This window comes from Poecile atricapillus, chromosome 2, assembly GCF_030490865.1.
Source record: "Poecile atricapillus isolate bPoeAtr1 chromosome 2, bPoeAtr1.hap1, whole genome shotgun sequence".
Taxonomy (NCBI): Eukaryota; Metazoa; Chordata; class Aves; order Passeriformes; family Paridae; genus Poecile; species Poecile atricapillus.
In genome coordinates this window covers 78,083,444-78,104,585 of record NC_081250.1, presented here as the reverse complement: position 1 = coordinate 78,104,585, position 21,142 = coordinate 78,083,444, and the positions used below count along the sequence as shown (strand labels likewise).

Below are 21,142 nucleotides of genomic sequence, written 5' to 3'. Positions count from 1 at the left end.
AACATAAAAGTGTGAATTTATGTCAGACAAAAGAAGTGTTTGTAAACTTTTATATCGAAGGCTTAAATGTAGTAGTTTTTTCTGGACACTGGAAAATACAATTGCCAAATCACAATAATGTGGCATAAATACATAGCATTAGGGCTTAGTCTTGTGCACCTTTTTTCATAATTTTTTCTTGTTTGTTGATGTATTTAGCATTAATGCTTTTGCACTGAACATAGCAAACTGCTTCACTATGCACATTAATATTTAAAATTCTTTGTGAGCAATACCACATACTTGACATTTCATATTAATCAAGTAATGAAGTGTACTAAGAGCATGGGTAGCATTAACTCATCACTTCTCTTTAACCCCTGAGGAAAAAATGAGAGCATCTCTTTCTGCACCAAGAGGAGTGTTTCATGCTTCCCTTGCTACCTTTCTGTATCTGAAAAAGTCTGAAGGACTTTTCACCACTTGAACCTTGAATAGCTGCAATGTATTATTTGAACAGACAAACATGTTGACAGAAGCAGTACTTTTTTATTGAATAACTGTAATAAAACCTGACCAGTGGTGTTTAGCTGTGTTACTCTCATTTAAATTTTTTCCACTGTTGACATGTATCCTAACTTTGACATTACTGTATGCTCATATTTTAATTCCAGTAGTATCTGAAGAAATGAACTGAAGATGCTTTTATGTTTGAGAAAGAGAGGGTATGGTGTGTGTGTGTACACACATGTATGTGTGTAGTCTTTTTAAACAATTGTGCCCTCTACTAATTTTCTAGCTTGAAGGAGGTCCCATTGGTAGTGAGTAGTAGGTAAGCAGTAAATAGTAAACTCAGGTCCTCATTTACAGCTGGAGGACTTGTCCTTCTTGGAAAAATGTTCCTTACTTTGTTACACAGGCTCATGAGGAAGTTAGAAAGGCACTGGTACCAATTTATTCACAGAGAGCTGGGCAAATACCAACCGTATGAAGTTTAAGAAGGGCAAGTGCTGGATTCTGCATCTGGGGTAGGGCTGTGTGTATAGACTGGGGAAGGAGAGGCTGGAGAGCAGCACTGTGGGAAGGGACCTGGGGATCCTGGTCAGTTGCAAGTCAAATATGAGCCAGCAGTGCCCTGGCAGCCAGGAGGGCCAAGTGTGTTCTGGGGCGCATCAGGCACAGCATGGCCAGCTGGGCAAGGGAGGGGATTGTCCTGCTCTGCTCTGCACTGGGGCAGCCTCACCTTGAGTGCAGGTTTGGATGACAATATAAGAAGGATATAAAGCCATTAGGAAGTATCCAAAGGAGCATCACAAGGATGGTGGAAGATCTGGAGGGGAAGCAGCATGAGGAGCAGCTGAAGTCACTTGGTCTGTCCAGCCTGCAGAAAAGGAGACTGAGGGGAGACCTCACTGTGGTCTTCAACATCCTCACAGAGAAGAGGAGGGGGAAACACTGATCTCTTCTCTGTGATGACCAGTAAGAGGACGTAAGGAAATGGCCTGAAACTGAGTCAGGGGAAGCTTAGATTTGTACAGGAAAAGATTTTTCACCCAGAGGGTGATTGAGCACTGGAACAGGCTCCCCAGGGAAATGGTTACAGCACCAAGCCTGGCACAGTTCAAGAAGCATTTGGAAAATGCTGTCAGACGTGGTCTGATTGTTTGGGTGTCCTGTGTGGGGCCAGGAATTGAATTCAATGATCTTGATGGTCCCTTCCAACTCAGCATATTCTAGGTTCTATGATAGGTAGACATCTCTTGGCTCAGTGTAAAGTATGGAATTGCTGTCATAGGTTTAATCAAACCTGGTCAGTTGATACAAGGGTCAACCTTGTGTGGGAGCATCCCATTTAATGGTTATGTCTCCAAGTGGGCTGTTGTGGATCAGCAGCCTTATCTGCAGAAGGGTGTTTCTTTGCTCGTGTGTAAGTGTACCACTATGATTGTGCCACAAAAGGTATACCTAGGTAGCCACTGGCAACCCTCTTTGCCTGCTTAGTATGCGGTGAAAGAAAAGGAGTGATGGACTCCTTCAGGACTCAGGAGTATGACACTGAAGAGAATGGAGCTACTCCTGCTGAGCACCAAAACCCTACAGAGAATTTGTTATAGGGTGTACTGGAGGAGATTTGCTTGTAATTCTCTCAAAGTCTAGCTTTTATCCTAACCCAGTTAGGATATGTCCTCTGGCTAGTAACCTGCTTGTAAATGTGCTCAAATTAATTCTGCTGGTTCTCTGCGGAGCACTGAGGGTGGGAAAGACAGTAACTGTGTAAAAACTATTGAGTGGTTCCACATGTTGAATTTCCTTCCCCTTGCCATTCAGATCACCAACAAATATTCTCTCTGGCAAGCACATCCCTGCTTTCAGGTATATAGGCTTGGTGTTGAGAAATAGAACATAACATTCTTTGTTCTGTCTTCATGTCCTTGCCTCTGTTTTCCCCCTCCTATAAAGCTTGCATGTTTACTGTACTCAGTTGTGCCCTTTTGGATCCTTAAAACTCCAAACTTCATTTGTTCTTGTCTACATTCCATCTTACAGCTACAGAAATTAATTTTATTTCTTGTGTTTACCCAACTCACCCATGTTTTTTTCTGCCTTCAGTCTGCAAATTTATGCTCTTTTTCATTATCCTGTGTTGTGAGGCTTTGAGAAAATTTATGAAGTAGAAGGCGTTTAATCCCTGTGTTAGTTTCCGTCACCCAACTCCCTCTACCCCTGAAAAACAGCCACTTTTAACAGTCAGTTAACTGTGATCTAACATTCTAGGACAAAGATTACTTTTTAACTTTTAAAGTCGAGACTGGTTCTTGATCAGTCTTTCCTCTGTGGTGTTCCCGCTCCATGCTTCTCCTCCTTCATCCATTTCTTTGTGCAGGAGTTTGTGAAGCTATGTAGAGCCAAATTTCTTGGAGAAAGGACAAGCATAGCATTACCTCACAACCATGGTTTTACTTGGATTCTTTTGGCAGTTGTATGGGATTCCATAGGGTACCTCTGGGCTAAACTGTTGTCTCAATTGTCCAGACAGCTTCTACAGTATAAGTTGATTTTTTTTTTGTTTCTTCATTTTTCTGGTAGACTTAAGCATACTCCACATAAATGCATAACACTTTTCCAGCCACAATGAAACTTCAAATGCCTGTAGATGTTGAAAAATAGAATGTTCTCTCTCCAGTGGTGAGGTGTCCTTGTGCCAGCTGCAGAGAGAATTCACATCCAGTGTGAATCTATCTTTTCTTTGAGGCTAATTGTCAGGAGTATAAATTTGAAATGCTTGTACTTCAGAATGAAGGGTCACCAGGCTTTTCTTCCTAATAGAGGTCTTGAGGAGAAGTGATTGTCCTTAAGCTTTTGAAATACCCTCTTTTGTCTGTAGAACTGAAGCCAAGAACCAACAATGCCTAGAAATGTGTGCTGGTGTCCTAAAAATATGGTTTGTCAAATTTCATTCTGGGTGGATTTGTTTTGGGTAAAGCTGAGAAAAGAGACTTTCTCTATAATAGCAACTCTTGAGTTATTGTCAACTCTCTTTGGACAGTTTTCTTTGTGAAGGCTGTACTTGTAGGAAGGGGCTTCTGATTTGACAAGGAATGTATTATGGATATTAGTCTAGAGACATTACTTTACTTACTGTTAACATGAAGTTATGTATACCCTTGTACAATAACTATTTCTTGACAATGAGGGAAAAGGGGTAAAAACACTGAAAGGCTTCAGCCAGGCATGACTTGTACATGTTAATGTTACTCATAAAATTGAGCTGACAGAAAAATAGGCAGCTGCATTTTCTGCTACTGCGTGTTTTTAGTCAGAGTCAATTATGCCAGTTTTGAGGACTTTATGTCCTCTAGGACTTAAACACAAAGATCTAGTCTATGAACTTGCCATGATGTTTTTGGGAGAGGGGAGTGGGGGAGGAATATTTCCACTATTTTCATATCTTTCTTCTGGAAAGAAAGAGGTAACAGCCTAGTCCATTCTGATTTTCTGTCTGGCTGCATCTGTAAACATCTGTAATCTGCCTGGAAAGTCTTTTGTGAAAATGGAGTTATGTTCTTCTCTGACATCTGGTGAAAAAGCAACAGTTCAAGATTATATAGTCTCTTCATTTACTTTGCTATCATTTTGGTCAATTTAGGAAAATCTAGTACAAGTCCTACTAGCAGCTGAAAAAGTAGTTATTGTATTGTGGTGAAATGTCAAGCAGAGAAAAGGGCTGTAATTAATGTAACCTCCTGATTATTTTCTGGACAGCTGTATGTATTCTGGTTTTCCCATGATACTAATGGATCTACATTTTATCACATTCTGTGCTCTATCAAATTTGCTTCCTTCCTTCAAGCCTTTGCCTCTGATACATCTTGTCCAAGTTTTCAAGCATTTCAGTAATAGACTACTGCAGGAATCATTTGCCATTGCTCTGATATGAATGGGCTTCAGAATATTTACATCTGTGTAGGCACAAGATTGTGAGAAGAGATTTGGTTTATTCTAGGTGATCTTTAGCTGTATGATTACTGCTTGATGGTTACTTATAAGAACAGCCTTGGGACTGGCAGAGGAGAGAAGAGGCCATGTAAAACTAATGTTAATCTTTCCAGTTAGCAGAATTCGGCCTTTAAGAGCATTTAGGGGAAAGATGGTTCCTGCAGAAACTAACCTCTGATTAGTGTCTTTTATGTTGCCTCAGAATGAGGCGTAGCGACCCAGTTCTTGAGTGACACGATGGCTAAACTTACAGGCCTGTCGGGCTAATCACACACGAACACCAATGTGGTGGACGGTGAAGAGCGTTTATTTCCGGTGTGCAAGGTTTTATATGACCGAGTTATGATGACGTAATCACTGTGATATTATGGGTAATAGAACATTGGAGAAAGAGGGACCCTACCTTCATGTACATCGCGAGATCTTCCGATCGGCTTTCCCTATCTATCCACATCACTTTTATGAAGAAGAATATGATCATTGCTAGGACCCAGTGGGTAATACTTTGAAAGATGTTCACATTCCTCTCCCAAATGCTAAGAGAAAAGTACTTTTCCTCTCCTAAGCACACATGGCCAAATGTGAACTGTATTAATCATGTTTTTTAGGGAAACCATACATGCTTTGAAGAGCATTATTGCCTGTAAATGTGTGTTCTTACATACTTAAATTCCACCCTCTTTGCAGATGGTTGTTTGTGGAAGAGTGAAACAAAAAACCCGAACAAAATAACAATTGAGCAGCTTGGTGATAATCAGAAGTTTCTTGTTTGGAAATATTTTCCCATTTAGAAATTATTGCTTTCAGCTGTAAAAATAACAGGCTTTTCCTGCAGAGAAAAAGAGGGAGGATGCATTTAAGTATTTAAAATAAATATCAATTCTCTTTTGTAAGTATGGAAAAATAATGACTCTTGTTTTAAGATCGCATAGGGATTCTACAAATATTGCTTGCATTTGTGGATAAGTTATTTTATTAGGTCAGGTCAGAGAAGCCCTGCTTGAAAATGTGTCTCTTAATGCTGAAGCTGTGCTGACACCATTTTTGAACAACGTCTTCAAGATGAGAATACCTTAGGGGTTGTATGTAAACAGAAGCTTCAAATAAACTTCTTTTATTGGTTGCACTGATGTAATCTGGCAGTGATAGTTATCTCGGGCTGGACAACTGCAGAGTGCTTGGAGGCACTTGCTGTGTTTGACTCAAGAACTGCCAGTCTAGCAGGTGATGGGGTATTTCAGACACTCCTAATCAAGCTCATTTCATATCTGCCACTTTTTAGGAAAAGCAGCCTGACATTTATTCATTGTCAGTTTCCCCAAGACTGCTCTTAAGGCTTTTTTTACCAAGTATAGTGAAATATTTTACAGAAACATATTGTGACCCAACTAAGCACAACAAGATAATCTGAGAGGAAGCCTCCAGGGAGTGTGCAGTGTCGGATAGCTGGACAATAAAACTTCTTTCTTGCATGTTGCTTTCTCTGACTGCTCAGGCATTACTGAAGGAGAAAAACAAAGCTTTGCATAAAGGGTCTACATGTGCCACCCAGTGAGTTTCAGGCTTTTGGGCTTTTTCTGCTTGTTTTAAGAGCAAAGGTCAAATACCATTTGCCTGGTTTCTTCAAATCCTCCCACTCTCCGCAGAAGTGGGTCCATTTCAGACTGAGACTTCCACTGAGAGCCTTACTCCAAAAACAGTATCTTTCGTCTCTTACACTGAAGCCTGGAATTCCTCTGTCCCTCCTGGGAGAAGGAATTTGAAGTGAGAAGGTCCAGTGCTACATTGTTTTTGTAATTGTTTCAGGCAGCAAAGATGGAAATGTCTTGATGTAGGGGCTGCTTTGGAACAGAACACAGGACAAGTAGGTATTATGCCATGTGCATGTTGCTGGGTGGTGTTGGTGGTAGAACTGCTTTAAAGAAAGAGGACAGTGTTTTTCAAAAATTATTTAATTCTCATGCTGAAGTATCACTGAGTTAAGGTATTGTGTGAGAGATATATTGTCATGTCCTACAATTAATTTTTTTATTATACTAGTAAAATAATGAGTTTTTGGCAGAAATGTATTTAATAGGCAGACATTGGTTATGGCTTTCAAAGGAATTACACAGGTACTGCTTGGAGAATAATGTTAACTTACTCAGCCTTTCCTGACGGTTCTACAATGAAAAGCAAACGCAGCTTCCCATTCAGACTAGTTCAGTTTGCAGAAATTTGAAATGCTTAAACCTATGTGTGTGATAAGAGAATGGACAATTACTCAGCATGCTGCTTCTTTTTAGAAACTCCAATTAAATGTTAAATGAGAATGAATCTGCAAACAGCAGCATTTGTAAAGAATATTATTGTAAGTAATTCTCTCCACATCATGAGAGGAGATACAAGCAAGACACATGTGTGGAGTAATCCTGCACATTAAAGCATAAAGAGTTCAGGGCTTTCCTTTCTTGCTTAACATCAATTGAAGAAAAAGGAAAATCAACCGTGTTTTGGGTGGTTTTATCTCTGTCTTTAAAACAGCGGTTCATACTTAGCTCAGACTGCTACTGGCCAAAAATGGTGAGTCGCTAGAGTGTGTTCTCCCTGAAGCACCTAGCACAAAAGAATTGTATTCCCATTTGGCCCTCAGTGGGCAGTATTGGTCGAATGGAGATTCTCTTTGAGGATGGAACTAAAGATGCTGCTCCTGATATGTCCTGGTACAGTCAAAGTCTTCTAGAAGGCCAGTAGTGACTATTATAGCCATACTCAGGTTGCCTAGGAGTAAACTTTCATTCATACCATTAGTTTTAAAGAGTATACATCTCTGCTTGCTAAACTTTTACCAGATACACATTGCCATAGAGTAAGATGGGGGAGGGAGGGTAGCAGAAGACATGAGCACAAACTAAATGCTAATATGAAAGTTTTCTTTAAGCTTTTTATGAATTCTGTGGCACTGGTACTAGAAAAATATATTTTGACCATTATCCTATTTGTTTTTTTCCACTGTTCTCAATGCTCTGGCTCATGAGATGCAATCAGTTGCTTTCTATTTTGTTCTGATTTCTTTTGGATTAGTTTGTTTTGGAAGGTAAGCAGGCTGCAATAATTAAACAATTACATTGTCCACATGAATTTTGCTTCCTATTCAGAATAGATTCAGTAAGGAGGAAACATGCATGGCAGGAGAAGTAAAAATTTTGATCATCTCTGACCTGGAACAATAAACTATTCTGCTGTTGCCTCTTTCTTAAGTGATACTAAGAGACCACAGAACTTGGAAGTCAAGTTCTTTGTAGTCTGGATGTCATCAGTTCTCTCTCAAATCTCTCTCCAGACAACATGCTTAATGAAAACGATGAGACTCTTACACTAGATTATACCTGGAGTTTGCCTTTGGGGCTTTAGCTCAATTCAGAGAGAAAATCTGAAGATCTTCTGATCAGACCTGATGATTCTGATCTGAGACTTCGTAAAAATTCTTTTAAGAATATAAGTTATTAATTAGTGGGGGCTTCTAACAGGCCTTTGCTCATGCAAAGAGGGGATATTTTATTAAGGAGTTCTCTTTTAAGATTTGAAATACTGAAGTAATGTTGTGTCATCATTTGGGTGCACTTTTAAATTATATTTGATAGTTCCAGTTCTTGAACCACTGAAAACTCATGTTTCACTAGAATCTGACAGAGTAGTGGAAATGGTCATATTCATCAGATTTAATACAACTGTCAATGAGTGTAGGATGAAAAAATTATTTCAGTGATGCAAAACTACATGGCAAAAATGCCTTGTGACAAATTTTATTTATCAGCACTCATCTCATACCAGATTTCAAAACAAACCATGTAGATGAAAGCTCCCAACTCACTCCGGGTTTCTGCATGAGTTTTGAAGAAATGTCTTAGTTGTACAACTAGTAAATTATTTAAATTAACAATATTGTTTTAGTAGATGAAATACTTTATGTAAAATTTTTGCTGTGTGTCTTAGCTTGGAACCTATCTTTATCCTTTCTGATGGGAAGTTAGCAGCATATGTTTTCTAAAAGCATGTAGCAACCTGTGTGGGTAGAAAAAATGCTGTTTGGATTATTATCATTGATGCAGTTCTCCTGTGGTGCATCACACAACGGATGGGTTTTCAGAACATGACAGCAGAGACCAAAGCAGTATCAGGTCTGTAAGAAATGAAATCTGCATGTGCTTTGAACAGAATAAATAAGAAATAATTTTATAAGAATAAGAAAATTTTGTGTATTAGTAATCTAAAGTCTTATTTTGGATAAAGAAGAAAACAAATGATTGGTATTACTTTGGCAGGATTAGCTAGAAACAATGAAAAGTTCAGTGTCTCATGCTGTTGTTTTTTCTCTTAAGTTCACCTGGAAGTTGTTAACTCCTTTCTTACCTGCTGCTTGCAGAGCAGTGTTCAGTGTTTTGTAGAAATGTTGCATCAGGCACTAACCTCACAAAAACCTCTGATGTAGGGTTCACTCCTGCTTGGAATGAAATGTGCCCCTAAATTATTAGTTTTGGTTAGTGCTGCTTCTAACAAAAACTTGTCTTGTCTTAATGTGGAGACCTACATTACTAAATGTGCATCAGCCAGATAATGCTCCCTGACCATATATAGTCTGCCTGAGAAAATGTACTTTAGTGTAAGTAGTATAGAAGCTATCTAAACATAATCCTCTGGCTTCAAAAGCCTTGGTTCTTTCTGTGGAGAGCACATATCTGCTCAGGAATTGGCAGGATAAATTACTTTTCTCCAGTAGCACAGCTGGCAGACTGGCTGATAACCAATGTATGAAGCTAATTGGTTCAGTTTTGCTCATATTATCTCAGTTTAACTCGGAGCTTCCAAGGCATGGCTTTGATGTGACAGCAAAATTTGACCTTTACACTCAGAGTGATGGCACTCACTCTGCAGGAATTAAGATGTACCTATGCATTTGCTAGGAATGTAATGAGTGTATGAAATAAGTATTAGAGGGGAATCTCTAGAAGTAAGAAGAAAGGTAATGTTAGACACAGAGAATTACTCTTAATAGTACATGACATTTTTGTTATTTCTCATGAAGGTGAATTATATGACTTGGTAATGAGCTGTGATTTATTTAACAATGATATACAGTTTATTCTCAGAGGCATTACAGGCAGAAGAAGGAGTCTGTGTGCATTGCTTTCTTAACTCAGGAATTTCCCTGATATCAGTCTGTGCTCAGCAGCTGATGCAGTTTGTTTTGCTGTGTTTTGAGGTGGCTTAGCAGTGCATTGCTAGCATATTTCTGTGTGTGTAAGCTATGTAGTGACTGATGAGCCTCATTTCACTCACACACACATGTGCGCCATTTATCTAATGGACTTATTTACATTTATATGAAGTGGATATAGCATAATGATGTAGGCTACTTGTTTTAGTCACATTGAGGTAGTAAAATAATGGAAAAAACCCTCATTTTTTGTTTGCTTTTTTATTTTTGGTTTTGGTTTGTTTTTGTTTATTATTAAGACTCGAATATTGACTGAACTTGAAGTAGTTTAAATTTGGAGCATATTTTGGTTAACTTTTTAGTAGCTACTAGGGCTAGCATACTAGCAAGAAACTGAGGAGTAAAATAAGTATGCCTATTTGTAATGTGAATGGCATGAATCTTAAGGGAATTGTTTGGAAAAATGGTACAATTCACATTTAAGCTGTGTGATCAGATGAGTGGTATGTATATGAGAAGCTAAGACTGGTCCATTTAAAGGCTAACCACACATTGTGCTTGGGGGAGGATTGTATGGGGGTTTAGACATTCAAGCAAATTGAATGGATATGTTAACACCATAGCTTGCTCGTGTCTGAGAGTGCTAAAATGGCACCAGTCTACACTTTCATATTTTTATTTTCTGGCTTTTTTTACATTTTGTGATCATTCCAACCATGAAAGATTTAAGAGGGATCCCTCCTGAAATATTGTGCGATCGGTGGACTTTTACAGTTATAGCTCAAATCCACCTATCACATCTTCAAGTGATGAAGCATATATGCAAGGCAAAGTATTTATTATATTAATAGAATATCCATCTTAATTTTGTCTTACACTAAATATGAAACTTAAATGGAAGAAAACAGGCAATAGAAATTATTGTAAATTAAAAAAAAGTTTATTTAAAAGCAACTGTTCCACCTGCAGCATGTCTTTGGCAAACTAAAAGATAGTGGCACTGCAGGGAACTAACACCTGAATTTGAAGCAATAGTTAGATATTCAGGACAGATTAGTGAAGAACTCCACAGGAAACAGCATAAAAATATTGGAGGAAAGAGAGTAGTGATTCTATCAGGGTTGTTCGGGGGTTTTTTGTCTCTTTGTAGAACCTGTGATGTACACATGAACATTTAAATGTTGCTCTTTCAATCTTCTCCTGTGTGATAGCCAGTCAAGACATCACTACCAGAGTCCCTTTTCAGTGCTACATAAAGGTGGTAATATTTCAGATTGTATTTGTTTAGCAGTGTTAAAGAGCAGTCTTTCTGGTTCGTGGAGACTCACAGATCTGCAGAGTGATGCTTAGCCTTCTGAGAGCCTTCTGTAAAAGCCTTGGCTCTATATTGGGAAAAATGGATGTTTTTTCAGTGTTAACATGGATGCAAATAACATATTCTAATTTAGTCTGTCAGGTTGAGTGTGCATTGTGTTTCCCAGTTCTTCCTGGCTCTAGGAGGAATAGAATTTGCAAAGCTGCCTTAAGGCAGGAGATACTTAGTGTAAGGTGGGGGGAAATGTGAGGGAATGCAGATGTATAACCTGGATTCCAGGTATTGTCCAACAGATGTGAGATTTCAAGGAGATGATTAGGACTGCATGACTAGGCATGACTAAATGTTGCAATTTCAAAAAAAGTCTTGCAATGGCTCCTGGGAAGGACGTAAAATTGGACGCCCAGTTGGTGCCAGCCTGCATGCTGGCAAGGTGCTTCGTACAGATAATGCAGAGCTCAGTTTTGGGGTGAAATAAAACTTGGGTCAGAAGTTGCTTGCTGATGAGAACGTGAGTCAATGATAGGAATGCTGAGAGGGCATTGTAAATCCACAACTTTATTGAAACAACTGATGGATGATCTGGAAGTGGCTGAGCTGGAGGGGTTTAAGAATTGTAGGAACTGAGCCTTGGAAGAAAAAATAAAACTGTAAATCATCTGAGGAGGAAAACATTCAAAATGAGTATAAACAAAGTAGATCATAATTCTCAGTGAGTATGTTTGCTTCATAAACAGTATTAAACCCCAACACTTAGTGTTGATTTAGAACAGACTTGTTGCAGTATAATCATTATTTTTATGACCTAGCAAATATTATTATGATCAATGATTTCCTTATGCTGAGATATTTCTCCTCAGTTTTGTCTACTTAGCCATAAGTTCAGGTGAATGAAGTCCAGAGTGCCTTTACAGTTAAATTGGTCAGCTGTTATGCTTGACATTTAGTTTCAAAGTACTTGGTTCACTTATCTGTGCCAAAAGTTGAGTCCTTGACATATATTTGTAAACTGAAACATCCAAGCATCACTTAAAATTTTTGCCCCTGTTTCTTAAATGTTATCAAAACATCTTTAGATGTGTTAAGCTTGCAATTACTCTCCTTAAAGGTCAGATGATGACAATAACTCACCTGAGGCCTTGGTTCATTGCAGGATTTTGTTGTTTAATGACTTTAGATTGCTTTGAAAATTCTAACCTAATTGCATTGCTTCTGTAACTCATGGCTTAAAAAGCACCTAATGTTCTCAGGTTTTTCCAACCCCCAGCACCCCCACTTTTATTTATCCTAGAAGAAACTCCCTTGTTTTAACCCATCAAAAGCTAAATCTGTTTGGTACATCCAGGAAGAGCATCGTAGAAATACAGGAAGGAATAACTGGAAGGAAGGATTCCCACTCATATTTTTGACCTTCATGGCCTTTTAAGGGAGCTTCTCTGATTTCTGTTTGAGGTGTTCTGGTTCTGTTCTGTTGCCTGTAATTTTTTAATTGTCCTGTGCTTGAGGAGGTTTCAGGAAGGTGCTCTCCAAGTATGTTGCAGCTAGTTAGAATTCAGCACTGTGTTTCCTCTTGCAGAGTTGTTGAATATAGTAAGGGAAGAGGGGAAGAAACAAGGGCTGAATTTGTTTAATTGGCAATGACTTTTTCTGGCACACTAGCATGCTCTTGATGATGCTATTTATGGATGCCTATTGCCAGCAATAACATTCATGTCAAATTACACTTCATGGTTGACAAAAACTTATCTCTCCAGCATGTTACCATATTTAAGCCATTTGTTCACTCTCTGCTATTATTGATTATTTTAAACCCTGTTGGTGAATCTTTAAAATCTTTTGCCATTTTTGTATTTTCTTTTGCTCCTTAGAAGAAAAAAGTAGATCTATAATTCAGTATTGGAGAGTGGTTTGGGCAAATATAGAGTAAAAAGTCTCACAGTAAATTTGCAGCAGTTTGGTTTCTATAGCTAAACTGCTTTCTTTCTCACACATGAATATCTAACTCTTCCACTAGTTAGCTACTGTTCCTTTTCTTAGATAGGAACATTTTTTTGATGAGTTGCATGTTTTTCATGGAAAAAGAGGAGTTCTTTGTTGTCCAAAACAAATGCAAAATTCAGGTCTTAAAGCACAGATTTTTAATCTGAATTCAAATTATCAGGTTTCTTGTCGGGTGGCAGTATTCAGCTGGCATCTGCTTTGAGCAGCATGTTCTTCATGTTCTTCAGTATTGTTTGAGTGGCCAATATCTAGTCCCAAGATGCTATAAATCACACATGATTATCACTTTTTTATTCGAAGCTTATAGTTGAATTTTGATGGGGAATCCCATGGTGGACTGCTTTTTGTTGTTTGTTTTTTTTGTCAGAATGAGCATCTGTTACAGATAAGCTGAATTATGATGGAATTTTGTTTCTAAAGGAAATTAAGATCCCTCTGTGACTTTCCAGATGTCTTCCTGGGGATATATATTACAAATATGTTAAATTTTTAAGGATAACTAGTTTTCTAACAGTCAACACTACCAACTGGAAGCAGCTGTCTCACGTTTTCTATGTCTGCAGCTGCCTGTCTTGAGTAACCAGATGATTTTGTGTTCTCACCTGTTGTTTGTGCATTTAAAAGTTCTGGCTGCCATGCTAACTTCAGCATTCTTTTTCCCTCAGGGTTTGACCATATGTGGCCATCAAATCATAGTGGTCAGCTTCTGAGACTGATTAAGTCATTTAGCTGTTCAGGTCTGAAATAAATTAAGCAGCATGAAATAAGTTGTCAGACTTGCATCTCTTTCCAGAAGAAAGACATGTTATTTGCTTACATAGCGCATCAAATGGCAAATATGCTTGGGTTTTTGTGCTTGCCTTGGAAGGGCTGCTGTCCTGGAAGGGTTGGAAGAGCAGTGGGAGCCAAGTGAATTACCCAGATCTTCATGGGACTAATTTTTGCAATTCATCTAGGAACTGGAAATCAAATCTGTAAGGCAAGAGAAATTTGCATTGCAAGGCAAGACTCTCAAAGAACAATGCTATGCTGTGCCAATAAAGTTACCTGTAGAATTTTTTTTATTTAAAAGAGGAATTTGAAAGTTTGGGGTTTGGTGACCTGGTATTTTTTGGTTTCTCTGTGTGTGGAGTTCTTCTGTTATTAGGGTTGGTTTTGTTTGTTGGGGAGTGGAGGGTTTTTTTGTAGATTTGGCGGGTTTTTTCTTTTTTTTTTTTTTTTTCCCCTTTTTTCCCCCTTTTCCCCCCTTTGTTTCCTAGTATAATAGGAGACAAACCTAGTTCATTAGTATATACAGATATAGGTACTGCATGCCAGATTACCCCTATCTAGCCAAGATACTGATAGAAAGCTTTCATATCCTGAGGCAGACCTTGTCTGTTTGTTTGAAACAGAACAGCTGTCTGGAAATGTGCAACTCATTGAAATCTGAAGTGAGGTATGATTCTTCTTGTTTCATTGCATGTCAGACCCTTTGTATTTTTTTTTTTTTTATTTTTTTTTTTCCTTCTGTTTTGGTAGGTAAAGTGGGGAGCTGCTCGTAAACTTCTCTCTTTTGTCTATTTAATAATGTTTTTGTGGCTTTTTACTAGATAGGTTTTTGTTATTTTTTTCCAGAAAAATGACATTTTTTTATATAGTAGTAATATCCTCTTATCCTTTGCTCCTTTCTGCAAGGGAAAAATTACCATATTCCTGGTGTTTCAATGTGTCAATAATTCCATCCACTAATGGGTAGGTCAAATGGTCATAAGGAAAGAAAGATACCTTATGTGTCCCAGGAAATTTGGTACAGAACATGCCAAGATATGCATTTTGTGTTAGGAAAGAACATCAGTGTTTAAGTGTCATAAATGATTTGGATAATTAACATCTCACTAGCATTTAATCTTTGCCCATCATGATGTAACCTGCAGGGATAAAATAAAATAGTGTGATTTGAGATCTGGTGGAGTTGAAATATCTGTCTGCTTTTAATTCCTTTCCAAATTTGCCCTCTCATTTCTGGCAGCAGTAATTTAAACAAGCAGCATGCTGTACTAATACCTGCACCTTATTGGTGGCCACTGATTAAAGATCAGTGTCATTTGCTATCTAACTTATTTTAAATTCAAAGTGAAACAACAGTGGCTCCACGAATCTGATAAAATCCTGTAGGAAAGCAGACTGGGTTGTAAGTGGATAAATGAAGAATTTAAATTTGCTAAACAATTTGCAGATGTGAGAAGCACAGGGGATTAAGATGAGAACAGCAAACTTAAGACTAACAAGTATGCACGCTGTGGGCCAAGTTTGCAGAGGCCTCTACTTGGCATCTTGCATGCTATTTGGTTACTTCCACCCACAATTGACTTGTTGAAGCAAAATTGGAGCCACAAAAAACAAATGTGAAGTCCTTCTACCATAATATGTAGAGGCAAACAGTGCCTGTACACATAAATCAGGTGTTTAACTATCTGCAGTAACTTGAATCTGCAAATGATTGAAAGCTTCCTTCTCCCTCCCATGTGATGGAAGTACTGCTTTTTGAATTTTTTTGTGCATAGAGTAGGCAGCTCTGAAGTAAAGACATGTTGTCACCTTACAAAATAGCAAAATGTTACTTTAGACCTTCAGCTATAGAGTATTGACCTCCACAAATGCAGTCATGGCAGAAGAAGTTTTTTACCACTTGCGCTTTGAAGTGCAGTTCCAGTCCTTTTGCAGAATAAAAGTCTGGATACTGGCTTTCAGAACCCTGATTCCAAAAGTGTTGTTGGGGTTCTAGAAAGTACCAGTGGCAACGTGCTCACTGTAATGTTGAGTCATGTCAGCTGTTTGAATTTCTATTAATTTAATTAATATTTTTAGGTATGGCAAGTTGAAGTCTTCTCAAAAATTGAGATATATTGATTCTTTGAGCCAAGGGACAAAGTCCATTTACATTAGCAGTATCTTGACACTTACAATAAAACTGAATTACTAGTGTGAGATTTTCTGGCTGCAGATGAACTTGCTAAAGCATTTTCCTTTGTTCAGACATCTTTCTGGGAGATCAGTAACAGCTGGAATACTCCAGAAGTGAGTCATTTATCTAGATAGCTCCCAAATTGTAGTGACTGCTCAAACATTGCAAATGATGGAAATGGAAAATCTGTGGATTTAAGAAACTTTTAGAAGTCATTGGTTTGAATGTTCTTCCCTCCCCCATATCCAGTAAAATTTATTTCTGTCCCCAAAAGACAACGCTTTCATTGTGACAGTAGGAAATGGTGTCCTACATTTGGTATTGCACAATATAGCAACAAATGCCATAGAATAGGTCTGTTGCTAAATGCTATAGGATTCAAAGAAGGATATAGTAGTATAGTAAGAAGATAACTGAAAAAAATGGTACAGCCTGTTTTAGTGTCTTCCTCATTAAAATCCAGAGAGTAGACTTGTCCTTAATGACTTTGTACTTAAATGTTGTGTGTACATTTCATTAATGGATGCTTTATCCCTTGTAGTATGAAGTTTGTTACTGGGAATATCTTGGGGACCTCAATATTCAGTAGGGGCAGAAGTAGAGTCTACTGCTGCATGCATGAGGTAGCAGTTGTCTGGTCCTGACTTTAGCTAATAAAAGCAGGTGAGAGGGATATTATCATAATTACCTCTGCTGGTAAAAAGCCTTTGGATAAATGAGCTAATGCAGCCTAAATGGTAGAATCCAGGGGGTCATACAGACCTCAGTCATGTTTCTTGATCCCACAGCATGATTAGGATGCTTTGTTCATATGAAATAATTTATTTTTTTTTAATATGGGGAAATAGTATGAATGGTTTAATGTCATGAGGCACTCTTGAGTTTTATTTCTAGTTCCTTCTGGGAAATTTAGCTGGTATTTTTTTCATTTAGCTTGCTACAGGTTGTCCATGCTGGGAAGAGCTGCTTTAGAAAAGTTTGTGTACATATAATAGTGAAGGTCTACTAGCAAATCTGTCACATCTCTGAATATAAAGTCCTACAGTGTTGTTTTCCTGTAAAAGAAAACAAATAGTATTTTCCAAAATTATCGAATAATTCAGGTTGGAAGACAACTTTGGTGGAGAAGTCCAGCTGCCTGCTGTATCACACCAGATTCACAGGTTTGTCTGGTTGGGTTTTGTAAACTTCCAAGGCCAGTGGCTGAAATCCTCTTCCACTGGCTTTCCTTAGAGTAAAAAAGACCTTCCCTTTCATAGCATCTGGATGCCTCATTTCAACTTACATTCGTTGCTTCTTGTCTTCACATCTTCACTACTGTGAAGACCCTGCTTCTCTTTTCTTGACAACTTTCTTTGTAAGATTGGGAAACTGCTTTTAGCCCTTTTCTCCTGCCACTTCCTCAGTTGTTTTTTTGTCCAGGCTGCAGCCCAGATCCCTCAGCCTATTCTCACAGGTCAGTGCTCCAGTAGCCTGATGACTTTGGGGGCCTCCTGATGGACTTACTAAAATTTTTCAATGTCAGTCTGCTATCAGGGAGTCCAGAACTTGGAAGTAAGGCAGATGTGGTCACATGAATCTCCAGGATTTACTCCTCTGGTGCTTGTAACTAGCCTGGGTAGAGTACAACTAAGTAATCACTACCCTTTGGGAATGGACCAACCATCCAAATTTTTTTTTGCCACTCTGGTTTTCCAGCCATCCAGACCGTGGTATACCAGTTGGGTTGCAAAAATATTGAAGAGGATAGCAAAAAAAGGCTTAAAAAAGTCAATGTCACTGAATCACCGAAGGCAGTCAGGTAGGTCAGACACGATTTCCTCTTGGTTAAGCTTTGCTGATTGTTCTAATTCTTATGTGTGTTGATTGTTCTCATGCTTATGTGTGATCAAAAATGGGTTGCAAGATGGGACCCACCCGATTCAAGAAGTTGTTAATTGCAGGATGATTATTTTATTGCAGTTTCTCATATGAAGGACTTTGCCATGTCCTTTTAATATGCATTTTAATATGCATCAACAGAGCTGAGAACTCCATGAATTTTCCTGCTTCCCACAGCTAATACAGATTAACAGCACAGTAGGACTGAGTACTGAACGGGCAAATTGATTTGACACAAAGCATCCTCCAGTACCGGACCCTGGGCTAATGGAGGAGTTCAGTGGAGTGACACATGAGAAGATGCTTTATGTGGTGCAAGAAATGATCTTTTGATGCACTTTCAAAACAACCATTGAATTACTTTCCTAACAGCTAAGTAGGTGTTAAATGTCTGGGAGTTTTCCTGTGTTTCTCCTACAGTTCTCCTACAGAAGCATGAAGAATTTCCTTAGCAATCCAATGTTATTACTTAAAGTTAGTGCTTGGCTTTGTCAGCTTTGTTCACCCCCTCCCCACCGCTTGCCTGCCTTTCTGCAAAGGCATCTAGGCTCACTGCTGCTTCTGCCTTAGACCTTTCTCAATGGTCCTCTATGGTTCTGTCCCAGCAGCACTTAGAAAGGGGTAATATTCACCCTGCTGTTGCTATCCATCCGTTTTAAATGCAGCACAAAGTTCTGGAAACAATAGATTTTGGCTACTCAGAAGCTCATTCCTCAGACCCATACTCCCCAGTTGCCCGTGCACAAGCTTTGTGCCATCATGGGGTGTCCTCCCAGTTCAGCTGGGGCACCTGGCAGCTCCTCAAGAGTGTAAGCCTCCCCCAAAGCCAATGTCCTGGAAGCCCACAACAGTGTTCCTGCCTCTTTCCCATCTGCTTAGCCAATCAGAACTCAAGGCTGATGCCAGTTTACACCATGGTGCTTATGTGCCCAAAATCGGACTTAATATTTCCAGCAGAGTGATTTACTTAATTTGACTCCTCTACAGGCCTTATAAAGTCTGTTGTTCTTTTAAAACATGCATGCAGGAGAAAATTGGTTTTTTCTATGCTTTTGATTGCTGTTGGCTGGGTATATGCAGCTGCCTAGACACCACAGTTTTAACAATTCTTGCTGTGGTTTATATAGATTGACGTATCCCGGCAAGGAATGTAAGCCACAGAAAGCTGAAGATGAAACCAAGGAGGTACTATTAAACTGGTAGCAGGGAACAATTTAATTGCAGTTTAGAATAGTGTTTAATTTATGGAGTCTTCAGTTATGTTGTTATGTTTTTTCACTTAACGCCCCAGCAGTTGCAAGGAAAACCCTGAACTTATATGTTGCAAATCCCTAAACCCAGCTTTTCCTGCCACTAAACTTGCATTGTAGCTACATACACTTTGTAGCATAGAAAAAGTGATATATTCCTGAAGACTTACTGGATTTCTGCTTTTTTTTTCTAAACTCTGTATTGAGTCTGTGCCTAAGAGAGTAAAATTTATTCTTTTACTGAGGGGAGAGGTCTTCCCTTTGTTTAATTTATATTCCCATTCTAATACATCTAGTATGCTCTTTTATAAAAGCAAACTTCTAACTTTCTGCAAAGAGATGAGGCATAATGCAAGTTTAGAAAATTTATTAAGTCTGGAAATATAGATGGTAGAGTGAGACAGAGATCAACATTTGCTGTAAATAAAAAGATAGTTTACATTAGAAGACTACTCCAAACGAAAATATTTTCATTTGATCGTCAGAGTTTTCAGTTGTTTCTATGATTTGAAACTTTGTTTTCACTTTTAATACTGTTTTCCTATTACTTGATGCAAGAGAAAGCATTAATTTCACAATTTAAAAAAGTGACATTTATTTCTGAAAATCTTCAACTATTGTGATGATTTCTTCTTAAAATTGGGTAAATGATTGGCCTTTATACAGGTTTCTGAAAGATACTTATTTCAAGAGAAGGACATATTGATGAAATACTTTCACTGAAGCTTTTGTAGACATTTTTATCTAAAACTGAGTTAACATTGATGCACTTTAACAAGAATGCCCTGAAGACATCTCAGTACTGGGACCAAAGTCATTAGGCATGGAGGAAATGCTTTCAGCGTCTCTTTACTTGTATAGTAATTTTGGAATTTAGATCCTTGATTTATTCCCATACAGTTCAGTCCATTTTTGGAGATGGATTAATTATATTTGGAAGAGACAAGGCTTTGTAGAACAGTGCTTTAAGGCTTTTATTCTTTAGCACCAACACATTTCTTCAGCTGGATTTTTTTTTCTTTCACTTAGTGATGAATGACTCTTAAAAGGTTAAAAAAGCTTGCAAAGTATTACAGTGTGTGAATGTTACACTGACTCTTGTAATAAAGGTGGGCAAGGATTTTATGGACTTTTTCTGAAGGACAAGAAAAGAATTGAAGGGATGTCTGAGGACACTGGGACCAGCTGCTCTGCTCTGGGAGCAACTGCCTCATGCAACCCTTTCATTAATTTGCTGAGCCCTTTTGTAAGCACTTTGTCCCATCCCCTTCATTTCTGTGGGAAATTATTTTGAAGCTTTATTTCTCTAAGGAACCATAATATTTCTTTCAGTCAAAGCCTAAAAGTATTCTAGGTCTATTTGTTCTTCAGCAACACCCTGCCATTAGAACAGCTCTTCTTTATTGTTGTATCTTAATTGTCAGACTGCTCTCAAATGATCTTCATCTACATTTATTCCTGGATAATTCCTCTACTACTTACTTGTGATATTATTTTTTCGTGGGTTTTTTTTTTTTATTATTTTTAATATAGCTTTAGAACTTCTTGCTGGATGCTTTAACCTTTCAGTGTCTAGTTATACTTGATTTTGGGCAGTTTCTGTCTGATTCCTGTGCTTCTAGACCAGCATTTTCTCCTTTGATGTTTCATTTCTTAACAGCACCCTTCTGTATTCCAAGCAGATGACTAGATGTCATCTTTCAAGGAAATCTGTGGATCTTTCTTAGAGGCTTCCTTCCCTCCAGTGCACTCCTCATGTGGGATAACTTCCTGAGTTTAAGCACTTCTGTAATGGAGCCAACCCTCCTGCTCCATTTACTGTCTTTAAGTAGTTCTCTTACTGTGTCACTGTTAGTGCCTTTTCAAAATGAGCACTCTCCTTCCAGGTTGACTGATCCTCTCTCACTTGTCCTTGGGTGGCTGTAGGAGCTTCTTGGCTCTAGTGCAGATAGAGTGTCACTTTTCCAGGTATCTCTACTGCCAGAGAGCTTTGTGAGCAGGGCAGATTCACTGGGGTTTTCAGCAGTCTTACCATAGACTGGAAATGAGTTTCAAGCTCAGCCGGCCATAGGGTG

General features: G+C 38.5%; 1 protein-coding gene across 5 annotated transcripts in view; it reads left to right on the top strand.

The window, feature by feature from the left end:
• The window catches only part of FBXL7 (F-box and leucine rich repeat protein 7), a 189,168-nt gene that overhangs the window by 72,751 nt on the left and 95,275 nt on the right, over nt 1-21,142 (top strand). Inside the window, exon 1 of one of the 5 annotated variants that reach the window (XM_058832906.1) lies at nt 17,652-17,737. The exons of the other annotated variants lie outside the window; for them this stretch is intronic. Within the exon in view, the coding sequence (XP_058688889.1) occupies nt 17,710-17,737 (28 nt within the window). The 5' untranslated portion in view covers nt 17,652-17,709. Of the gene's footprint in view, nt 1-17,651; nt 17,738-21,142 lie in introns of those variants that run through there. 5 annotated transcript variants of the gene reach the window in all.